Below are 10,850 nucleotides of genomic sequence, written 5' to 3' on the forward strand. Positions count from 1 at the left end.
GGGTGATTCAATTCGTATAAAACTGAGGGAGAAATTCCACAGAGGCATCACTTCATCATCAACAACCGAAGAGAATAACTTCCAAGACATCATGTTGAAGTTGACTGTCTTCTTGGGGATCATTGCTGCAGTCCTGGCAGTACCTAAACCAGAACCGGATGTCCTCGCGGCATCACTCATCCAAGCACCACTCGCCACGAGTTACTCCAACAGTTATCACGTATCATACAAGGCCCCGCTGATTGCATCCGCTCCAATCATCGCACCAGCTCCAGCAATCGCATACACTGCACCCATTGCAGTACTCTGAATCATGAAGCAGTGGTCATGGCCATCGGTCTGAAGCCCATCAATTTGAACATCAGAGCTCTCTTTCATCCATTCGTAACAATCAACTCATGTTCTCATCTTCGATTTTTAAATCGGTCTCCAATTTACCGATTGTGATTATAAAGTATCAGCACTCAGAGAAATAAAATTGAAATACCAAACAAAGAATACTTTGCTATAACCATTTACTCGGTACCCAGTTATCTATCATCGGTAGACAATTGGTTGATTATTCCCTCCTTACATAATTATTTCTCAATACGTCATTGTAGAGCGCGAAAATTGCCTTGACGAGGAATTCCCCTCACGATTTCTTTCGCTGAATGATAGCCGTCATCAGGTATGCAGCGTTACCGATGCAATTTCTGCTTTCAATTGTCCGTGATCGGGATGACTGATTTGTTCCAGTGAGGTATCGAGGCATTAGTGGACGATTAGAGAACCCGATGCTGCATAAATCCACGTTGTAATACTGGGCAATTGGTGAAAGTGTTTTTATCACATTTTGTCGAGCGATAAAAGTGCCCCTGGACTAGGGATTGATCAAGGCTGACCTTCGTCAAGCATTTCGAGTGAATTTCCAAAGACCGAGAGCGATGGAAAACATGACGTTATCTTTTTTTCCTCTATCCTGCAAACTTTATTGGGTAACATTTTTTTTTCTCTCGTGTTTTTTGCTGCACAATCAATTAATCGGTTATGACTCAGGGCCTTCGATTCATAATTGGACACATGTGGAAATCGCTTTTTGAGTGGTGGACTTGTCCATTATTTTTTGATTCGAGAGAAAGCAATAGGGATTGGGCGTCGTGGGTCTACGTCTAAATCCTGTCAAGTGCAATCGAAGGTCCCTTCTCAAATCTATTGGGGGATATTGGTATATAAGGTATCTATTCCATCCAGAGATCATTCAGAAGGTTCACAAGACCGTCAGAAACACTTACAACAATCTAAAATGTTCAAATTGGTAAGTTATTAATTTATCCTCATTGAACCGTCATAAACAAATCAATTAAACATTTAATTATTTCTTCTACAACTTCTTCTACGACTTTTCATACAACTTCTTCGGCTTCCACCTCTTGTTTCTACCTCCTGTAGGCACTCGTGTGGGAAGAAACAGTCGGGATAATTGTTTGGGTCTTTCCAAGGTTTTGAAAAGCGTTTGCTCATTCATTCAACTTTTCCAGGTGGTTCTTTTCGCAACTGTTGCTTTTGCAACAGCTCGTCCAGGGCTTCTCTCCTCTCCTGTATGGAGTACAATTGTGGGAGAGAAGACAATTGAAAGTCACGGCAACTCAATTGTTCACAATTCAGCACCGGTGGTCCACACCTACGAGGCAGCCCCAGTAATTCTCCCAGCGGCGTCAGTTCTCGCTGAGAAGACCATCTCCAGCCATGGACACAGCATCGTCCACAAGGCAACACCAATCGTTGAGACTCATCAAGTAGCACCAGTTGTCCTGGCATCTCAGCCACTTCTCCTCCAGAAAACTGTACACCACGAACCACTTGTCTTCGCACAGCCAATTGTTGCTGAGAAAACAATTTCCAGCCATGGACACAGCATCGTCCATGAAGCACCTCTCCTGGCACACTCCACCCACTGGTGGTGAACAATTGTCACTTCATCTGCGAAAAGATCCCTTTCTGTAGGAAAAATCCTTCAAATGTAACTGAAACAATAAATCATTTTTAATGCATAAAATTTCACATCACAAATTTATTTTATCAAAACAAAAAGAACGGGTATACCTGTAATTTTTTAAACACGTTCGGGTAATAAACTTGAAGACCTCGGATCGTATCTACCCCATAAACACATCAACGGATTTAAACGGAGAAAAATTCGTCTCCAATTACCATAAAAATATCAATCGAAGAGTGGGAAAATGGCGGTCTTACAATCGATGTACACGAGAATCAGAGGATGAGAGAGATGAATCAGAAATTACTCTGAACCTATCTCTCCCTCTTCAACATTCTCAGTACAATTCCTGGAGACTTCCCACCGAAAGGCAAATGACGCATTTTTCCATTCACAGAATGAGGTCTTAATTACTGCAGCTACCCATTGTTTGATTGAGTAACTGCTGTCGTATTATTTCACTCAAGCCCAACGGAATATTCATGAAAATCCCGACTGAAGTAGTGATTGCCTTCTCATAATTACAGAGTAATTGATTGGCCATAATTTTTCGAATTAACGCGAAATATAAAACGAGTTGGAGATGCAGGTGAGGATGAGCAAAAATAGGAGAATCAGAGATAAAAACAGGGAGTGAAAAAGTTAATGAGGCATACACATGAATGTTAGGGGGAAGTTTTTATCTTGCATATAAGTATGAGAAGATTACTGACGAGTTGCCGCCGTTGGCATCGGCCCCCCGAGAACCTGTCCTATCGGCAATTTTTGTCGTAGGTCCAGGCACGCCCGCTTCTTCCCCCAGCATCCAGCTCAGGCTCTCGCTTTGATCAGAAATAATACGGCGATGGGAGGAAAAATTCAATGGATGTTATCGTCGGCCGGGTTGGGAAAGGTTAATGCCGTTTGATTGAGTATAACTGGAATTATCGAGAGAACACTCAACCATTGCTGGATAATTATCTCAGTAAAAAGCGTAATTCATCTTCTTCATCAATTCATTGAAATGGAGTATTCACGTCGAGAGGTTTTACCCGTTTAAAGTTATTTCAAAAGAGCAAAACCAGATCCAATTATTTTCATTACCATTAATTTTTTTATGGGAAAATGATATGTTATGGTTAAAATGGAAAAAGGCACTTTTTGACCAGTGGAAGGGCTACGAATCGAGCCGAAGGTGAGGATTATAATCATATCAGATAATACTTTTATGTAAAAGTAGTGTAAAAATCTAATTACAAAAATCATGATTGAAAATTTAAAAATTAGACGAATTCGGAATTCAAATTAGCCGCCTCGAAGGGCTGAACCAATGGGGACCTATTTTTGCAATACCTGCCTAAAAAATCACCTTTCGAAACCTCCCACTGTGCGTGAAACGATTGTATTCCACACGATGTGCGCAAAATTCAGAAATCATGCGTAAAGTAAATTATCATGCGTAAAGCGTTTAAAATTCACTTTATACACAATCTTTTGACTTTAAACTTTTACGCACTCCGTGCACTAAACCAACTACTCCCCCCGCATAACACTTACGAAAAGCGCTTCTTTCCGCACTCGTAAAATAATACGCCATTTCATCACAGCCTGTCGGGAGTGGATTTATCCGGCGATAAAACGTCACTTTACACACAGTGTGCCGAAAAAATTGTTTTCCACCTGCAATTGTATTGTATAGCTCTTCCTCTTTACTCTCGTGGTGGTGCTCGTGGTAGCTGATCTGGATCTCAGCCTTCCTGCCATAACAGGCCCCATGGGAATCCAAGGCTGCGGGTGAACGAACGACTCGTCGTTTGTCTCCCATATGTACTCACTGTCCTTCGGCTACATTTATCTCCTTTCGTAGATACCAGACTAAATACCAGGAATTTGCCGACGATGTTTATCCAATCAATGTCCAAAAATTTGAATAACTCGTTTCCTGACATCTGACATGGAATGATTAGTCATTTCAACGGACATCACTTCATCCCTTTGTTCAGCATCAGTTAATTAACGTTGCATCATCCTTTCTGTCGGCCTTTACACGTGTCTCCAGTAGTAAATACAAATTTACAGCCAACGGGAACTAATACATAGTAATTGGTTCCGCATTATTAACTCGACGATTAAAAACTGAATGAATATAAAAGGCTGAAGTCACTGGCCTCGCTCTTCAGCAGCGATTGAGCAAGTTCAAGGATTACCGTTCACTCCGTTCGATAAAAGTGCGTTTATCGCGGCTTTGAGTAAAAATATATTTTTCAAATCGTTAAGCATCAACTGGTCATTACATTGAATCGCCGGATCAAGAAGAGACGACGAGCCATTTCATTTGACTCCATTAAAATGCCACCGTAAATCATGAATACCTGTCCCATACCACAAATTTAAAGCTATAATAAACTGAAATTTGATCCATAACGATATTGTCCGGGAAAGTTGGAAAATTGTGAAATTAATCCACCGGATCTCGAAGAACAATGACAAATTGCATTGAATTTTGCATCCTTGCGTCTCTGAAGGCCAGCACAGAGGCGTGGCAATGTTATATTCCCAAGAAAAAGAGGTGCGCTCATGGGAAGCAAGGACACGCATACATAAACGTCTTTTTTTCCAGAGAAAAAAAAAAGCACCTTTCTCGGTTATTGTCAAGGAAGTCATAGCGTCCTGGCAGAGCGCGAGACTTTTTCCCTTTCCCCAAGAGAGTAGCCCAGAACCAAGAAAATAGAGAAGAAAGAAATGAAAAAACCTGGAAGAGGAACTGAAAGGGGATAAAGAAAGTGCAATTACCTGAAAATTGTATTTGAAGAAGTGAACCTGGGAGGAAAGGATTGGCCGTGGGCAGTTTGGTATCACTATCTTACAAGGACAGAAATAGAAACGAGAGGCTCATGCATCCTGATAATAAATCAATGATCATGACCGGACAGGTTGTTGGGGTTCTATCCCCACCTCGGTGTCCAGCAAAACGAAGGACAATAACCCCTTGCAAGCAAGTATCCTCGTGCCTCTTTGCCCACACATTACGAATGGAAAATTGACTTGGTAGCGATGGCTACTCAGGGCGGCGCATCCTCATCCAAGTCCCCCCGATCCTCACCACCTCTTCAACAACATCAAACGATTTTTATCCCCTACGCACGTGTCGGGCCGTAGCATAAAGGGAATTCTTTTATACAGCAATGACACCATTTCGACACGTGCACATTGTCATGGTGAATTTTTCGAAGACGATGCATTGTGGTTGAGCTGAGAATCAATGAGATGAGAAACTTGCAAGTGTTTAGGGGAATTGAGACGGCCCTGTTATCCCCAGGATGCACCTCAGCCTCTTCTTTGTGCGTATAGGGATACAAATGCGCGGATAAGTATTGGCTGAGGCAGGTTTTTACTCCTGCATCTGTAGCCTCGGCTCTATAAGTACCTCGGGTTCCCCTGAGATCCTAGCACATCGCCTAACGGAAGCATCTAGGGATAACACCAGGATTTAGTCGTGAGTCACTCAACTTTGTCAACGAACAACGAAATGCTGAAGTTTGTAAGTTCTCTTCTTTAATTGTTGGCTTCTTCTATTCTCTTTTATTCTCAACTCTTTTAGTGGTGGATTTGATGTGTTGACTCGTTTGATGAATGATGTCATTAATTTAATTGTTACAGACAATTCTTGCTATCCTCCTGGGAGTGAGTTCGGCGGCACCAGCGGCTGAACCCGTTGCAGCTCCACACAGCAATCCTGAACCAGCACAGCCTGCACAACCAGCACCACTTGCTTACAGTGCAGCAGCAGCACCAGCAGCTGCTCCATCAGCACCAATTGCCTATAGTGCACCAGCTCCAGGAGGTGCTGCACCATTGGCATCGATTGGTTACACCGGAGCAGCCGGTGGTATCGAGGCGAAATCCGCTGATCCCAGTATCGAAGCCAAAGCGTCACTCCATCAGGAGGCACCAGCTCATGTAGCTCATATTGCACCGAGTGCTGTTCAGGGGGATCAGCCCATTCTATCGCAAGCACCTGTTGAGGCTGAGGGACAAACTGCAGCTATTTCAGCACAAGTTCCATCTGCCAAACAGCTTCTTCTCGCTGATGCTCCACTCCTCAAAACACCAGCCTCCACTGCCAAATTGACACCTCTCGCTGCACCTATAATTGCACCAATATCACCACTGGCTTATGCCGCCGCTGGTCCCGCCATCCTTGCACCGGTAAATTACGCCTACATTTCCGTTTGAATCAGTTCATTACGAACAATTACGAATAATTGTTTTCCATAAATTTCATTACCTTTTTTTTTTGTTTTTGGATTTTTCCCTCTGTTTTTAATTCTTCGTTTTTGTTTTTGGGGGTAAATCGATTTTTATAGTTCCCGGCTTGGAATGGTCTCACCGCATATCCCGCGACTTACTCGATTGAGCAGCACGGCTACCACATTACCTACTGATTTATTTTTTTTTTTTTCATTTGAAAATTTCTTTCGAGTTTTGATGATTAATTAACGGTCGTCGGTATCTCATGGCAAGCCGATCACTAGCTGCTTGATGAATGAAATACATTCTCTACGCTCGGAAATCGGTACTTCAGATTTCTACTCCCTGCAACTATTCATTTATCGTCAGTCGCAATGATAATGTGTTTTGAGAGTTTTATGGAAAATTTATTGAATAAAGAATGACTTTTTTTATTTAAATTGAGTTTTATTTATCTTTGTCCTTTCTCTAATCGATATTAATATTTTTTTCTAATATTTATTCTATCAGAGTTCATCATGAATGCGAAAATCATTATTTTTCATCTGCAAAATGGAAGACTATAAAAATTGATAAATCAGTTCTTCTCATGGAAAGACCTTTTCAAATTTCATACACACTCGTAGGTGTACCCTCAATACATATTTATAACATAAAAATAAATATAAATTATAGTTGCAAAAATTCCGTTGTCCCTTGCGTAGGATTCGCAAATCTCTACACGAGGAGAAATTTTTCATACACTTTACAAAAAATAAGTTTGGAACTAATTAAAAAAAAATCACGTGCCTGTTCACAAGTTTTCATCAAACAAAAAGTCCGAAAGAAAATAGCGCAATAGTTCTGTCAAATTTTTCTTCCTCACATTTCATTTTTTTTCTTCGGAGATTTTCCCCGGAGGTTGAAATATAAATTAAAAAAAAAAGATGGAGAATTGTTTTCTTTCTCGTTTTCAACGAACAGGTGGTTGACATTGCACAAACAAAAACCTTTTAACCATCGAATTGGTAAACCACGATAAAATCCCCATGAGTTCATCACGATGAAAGGGAAAGTGGGATCATCGACGTTAGACTTTCTCAAAATTAGTACTCTTATCACATCCGTGTCCCAAACAAACGTGAACATTTGGGCATAAGTGATGTAAAATCCGCAGGTATAGACTGGCGTCACACTCTCGTCTTCCATAACTAATCGATCCATAAAAAATTCTTAAAAACCAGATGGAATAATAAACATTAAAAAATCCACCGCGAGACCTATCTCAAACATCGATCAACAAAAACCAGTTGATTACATCAAATAGTTTGATATTGCCACTGGATCTCCAGGTCCTTCACCTCATACCGAACATTCCTTCCAATGCAAAGAGTTGGAGCAGAAAGCAATGATAATTAGATAATATATAATAAATAAAAAACAATAAAAACTGGGCTGTCTCTAACTCAATGTCTGTAAACTGTTCGCCTTGTCCGAATTGGGTCAAGACAGCTATAGATTTGATCCTTTGAAATCCCCAGATTGCAACATCGTGGAAATCCCTGCGTTAGGTAACACCCAACCACCGGACAGACCTGCCGACAAAAAAGGGTAATCATGTTCTCAAATGCATGTGGTTGTATCTATCAAGATACTTTCATTACAAACCACTCATTAATTAAGGGGATGCCGAAAAAATATTGTGACAGAGTTAATTAAATCTGTGGTTGTCGGTTCTTGATGGGGAGACAAATTCATTGCTGATTCTTCTGTGGTACAAGAAAAAGAACATCTTTCGTTTCATTGTTTGTCTCTTGAACATCCAAGACAACACTTTCTCCCGGATACCCAGACACCGGGGATTCTCCTGCAGTTTCAAATCGAAACTTAGTCTTAATTCAATCGCAAGAACAACAAATTATTTTATTTGCCCACTTTTCAGATGGCTGACATGATTTTTCAATTTTCCAATTTGAGTAATATTAATGGGAGAGAAATGAGACAATGTTATGGTATTTTTCGTTTTTTATTTCAATCAGGAATATTTTTTTTTATTTTTATTTACGACATTTAAGCTTTTCAGTTTGCAATGCTAGATATTGTAAATATATCATTATTACAAATATATTGATGGTGTTATTGTGTTAAATATTAATTTTGATTCTAGTCAAAAAGGAATTAACGATTTTTATGATATGAGTATTTATTGCATTGAAGAAGATTCTCGCATTAAACAATGAAAATCACTGGAACCTCATGTCAATGTTTTTTTTTTGAGAGTCTGAAGTCACCATGTCAAGGTTGACAAAGCCATGGTATCTCTCAACGAAAAGAAAGTAGACCCGGCGTCACTCCAGAAACTCATTTAATTTCCGTCGGAAGTTGTAAGTCACGAGATCACTCACATCAGGGCCTCTTCCTGTTCTCCAAAAAATGAAATCAGAGGGCAATTACATACCCGCGAAGAGAACGCGTTATCCCCTTATTTTTCCACCTGGGCGCCTTCGGGTTGGAACGTTACGGTCGTTTGATCCGAGTGATAAGAAGCGAAACAGGAGCAAAAAATTGGGAAGAAAGTGACAACGGAAAAGAAGAAAATATTTCTGAGATTCAGATCCATCAGGACAACTGCCCAGCGGCCAACAGCCTGGACCCTTCCTTAGCTATCGATGACGATTGATTTTTTATTTCTTCACATCAGTTTATGGGGATCACTCCTTTCTTCTTTGATGACGCAGTAGAACGCCTTCATGCATCCAAAGCATCAACCAGGATCTAACTTTCATTGATGAACATGAACTTGCATAATTTCATTGACGTAGTTTTACGCTGGCACAATCCAAATTCTCGGTAGTCCCCGTTTAATCCGCGTGTTTAATTCACTTTTGAATTATGTAACTCGTTTTAAGATACGACGATGTTGTAAGCTTTGATTTTTCGGGGAACTCTGGGAATTTCTGGGGAGACGTCCTGGATCGTTCGGGTGGAATCGGTATCGCAATCCTCTCCTCGAAAATCTGACGCAGAAGAATTTCTTCTCGTTTATTCATTTCGGTGTTAGATTACTCAAGAGGCTTGTGGTTATGCTAATCCAAAATCCAGGGAAAAACCCTAGAATACAAAATATTGATAAAAAAATCGAAATATATTTATGCATAATTATATCAAAACATGATTATTAATTGTTGTTGAGGAACAATAATTTTGCGATTGGAGTGGGTATGAAAAAAAAAATGATTTCATATTATTTAAATTGAATATTGAGTTCAGTTGATAAACTTTAATTTTTAAAAAGGTAATATGAATTAAAAATATATATCATGTAATAAATATATCCGGATTTTTTTTAACGGATCGATTGTAAAAGATTAAAAAAGTTTGAACAATCTAATTGGCGGGAAACCCCTACTTTTTAAATACCTGGGGATTTACGCCGGTAGAGAAATGCAAGAGTAATTACCTGAAAGTTAATAGAAACTGATAGTTCCCCCACTGAAATCGTTAAATCTATCCTCAATCGATCCTCAATCGATCCTTCGATCGATCCCATGCGATTAATTCGATCGGCTGTTCCTCGAATCCCTAATTCTCCATATTTTCCAAATATCTGGCTATGTAATATGTAAACAGTAGTTGCGGTTGATGGAAGGTCCGGTTGGAGTGGAATGACTCACTGGTGCTACCCCACCGGTACCAACAGCATCCCCGAAAGTGGTAAGGTACGTATATAAGATTGGTGATCGTCCAGCAAAAGCTCAGAGTCAAGAGACCGTTCCTACGGTTGCAGTGTCCGTGGAGAAAGTGATTTTTTATTTATTTTTGTACGACAGTGGAGATACGCCTGCACAGAAATCGTTGACGTTTAAGTGCCTGAGGTACGTACTTATTCATCAATAATCCGATCAATTAATTAATTAACCATCAATTCGTTCCACCATTAATTGCACACAGCAAAAGGAGATTCAAACAATTAATTCTATTCATCCATTAAATCTCTGTATAAAAATTCTCGGTTAAATACTAGAATAATTTGAATTCAGTTGACGCCAGTCGATTTAATTGGCATAAATAATCTTCTATCGATGTATTCTTATAAATATTGTTCAATTGTTAAACAACCGGGTTTTAACTTCCGTTTAGAAATGCTTTCGGTGTTTTCAGGAAATTTTCGAATACCGAATAGAGAAAATTAGTTATAAAAAAAAACATGTTCTGTGGAAAGCTAGATTGAATTTCTATGTTGACAAGTAGATAATAAATTTGTCTGATTAGTGCCGTTAAGGTCTTTCAAACCCCCACACACTCGTCTTAACCCGAGAAACTTTCTCCTCAGGTACTGATCAGAGACAGCCCATTGTGTGCTGATGCCACAGACTAATTCGCTAAAGACCTTGAAGATCTCATTAAAAAATATTTGAAAACCTATAATTTGGCATAATATTTTCATTCACTGCAATGAATATAGAAAAAACTATTACACAATTACTCTAGGCGCGAGTAACTGAGAACTAATTACGGTAATTCCGGTGTTCCAGTATGATCTTGACACTTGGTGCGATAATAGTTTATTTTTCATTATACCATAATGGAGTTTGATTTAATTAATCAAATCGGTTGAACTCGGGATGCCGATTTATTTAGTTATAAATTATTCATGAGGCGA

At 39.6% G+C, this 10,850-nt stretch overlaps 4 protein-coding genes across 4 annotated transcripts in view; all 4 read left to right on the forward strand.

Moving 5' to 3' along the window:
• The first annotated feature begins 35 nt into the window (after positions 1–35).
• Positions 36–498, forward strand: LOC105267577 (uncharacterized). The gene has a single exon (XM_011306526.1). It carries the CDS (start codon positions 92–94, stop codon positions 308–310), a length of 219 nt encoding a protein of 72 aa, XP_011304828.1. The 5' UTR covers positions 36–91; the 3' UTR covers positions 311–498.
• A 760-nt stretch (positions 499–1,258) lies between these two features.
• LOC105267578 (uncharacterized) lies at positions 1,259–1,985 on the forward strand. Its single transcript, XM_011306527.1, has 2 exons — positions 1,259–1,297; positions 1,521–1,985. The coding sequence occupies exons 1-2, from the start codon at positions 1,286–1,288 to the stop codon at positions 1,944–1,946; spliced, it is 438 nt and encodes a 145-aa protein (XP_011304829.1). The 5' UTR covers positions 1,259–1,285; the 3' UTR covers positions 1,947–1,985.
• Positions 1,986–5,387: 3,402 nt separating this feature from the next.
• Positions 5,388–6,648, forward strand: LOC105267579 (Vitelline membrane 26Ab). The gene is made up of 3 exons (XM_011306528.1): positions 5,388–5,498; positions 5,618–6,166; positions 6,325–6,648. The coding sequence occupies exons 1-3, from the start codon at positions 5,487–5,489 to the stop codon at positions 6,400–6,402; spliced, it is 639 nt and encodes a 212-aa protein (XP_011304830.1). The 5' UTR covers positions 5,388–5,486; the 3' UTR covers positions 6,403–6,648.
• Positions 6,649–9,828: 3,180 nt separating this feature from the next.
• Positions 9,829–10,850, forward strand: part of LOC105267580 (uncharacterized) — a gene marked incomplete at its 3' end in the record, with an annotated part of 11,160 nt that continues 10,138 nt past the window's right edge. The window contains 1 exon segment of the mRNA XM_011306529.1: positions 9,829–10,062.

The sequence above is a fragment of the Fopius arisanus genome, unplaced genomic scaffold (assembly GCF_000806365.1).
Source record: "Fopius arisanus strain USDA-PBARC FA_bdor unplaced genomic scaffold, ASM80636v1 scaffold00048, whole genome shotgun sequence".
NCBI classification, from domain to species: domain Eukaryota; kingdom Metazoa; phylum Arthropoda; class Insecta; order Hymenoptera; family Braconidae; genus Fopius; species Fopius arisanus.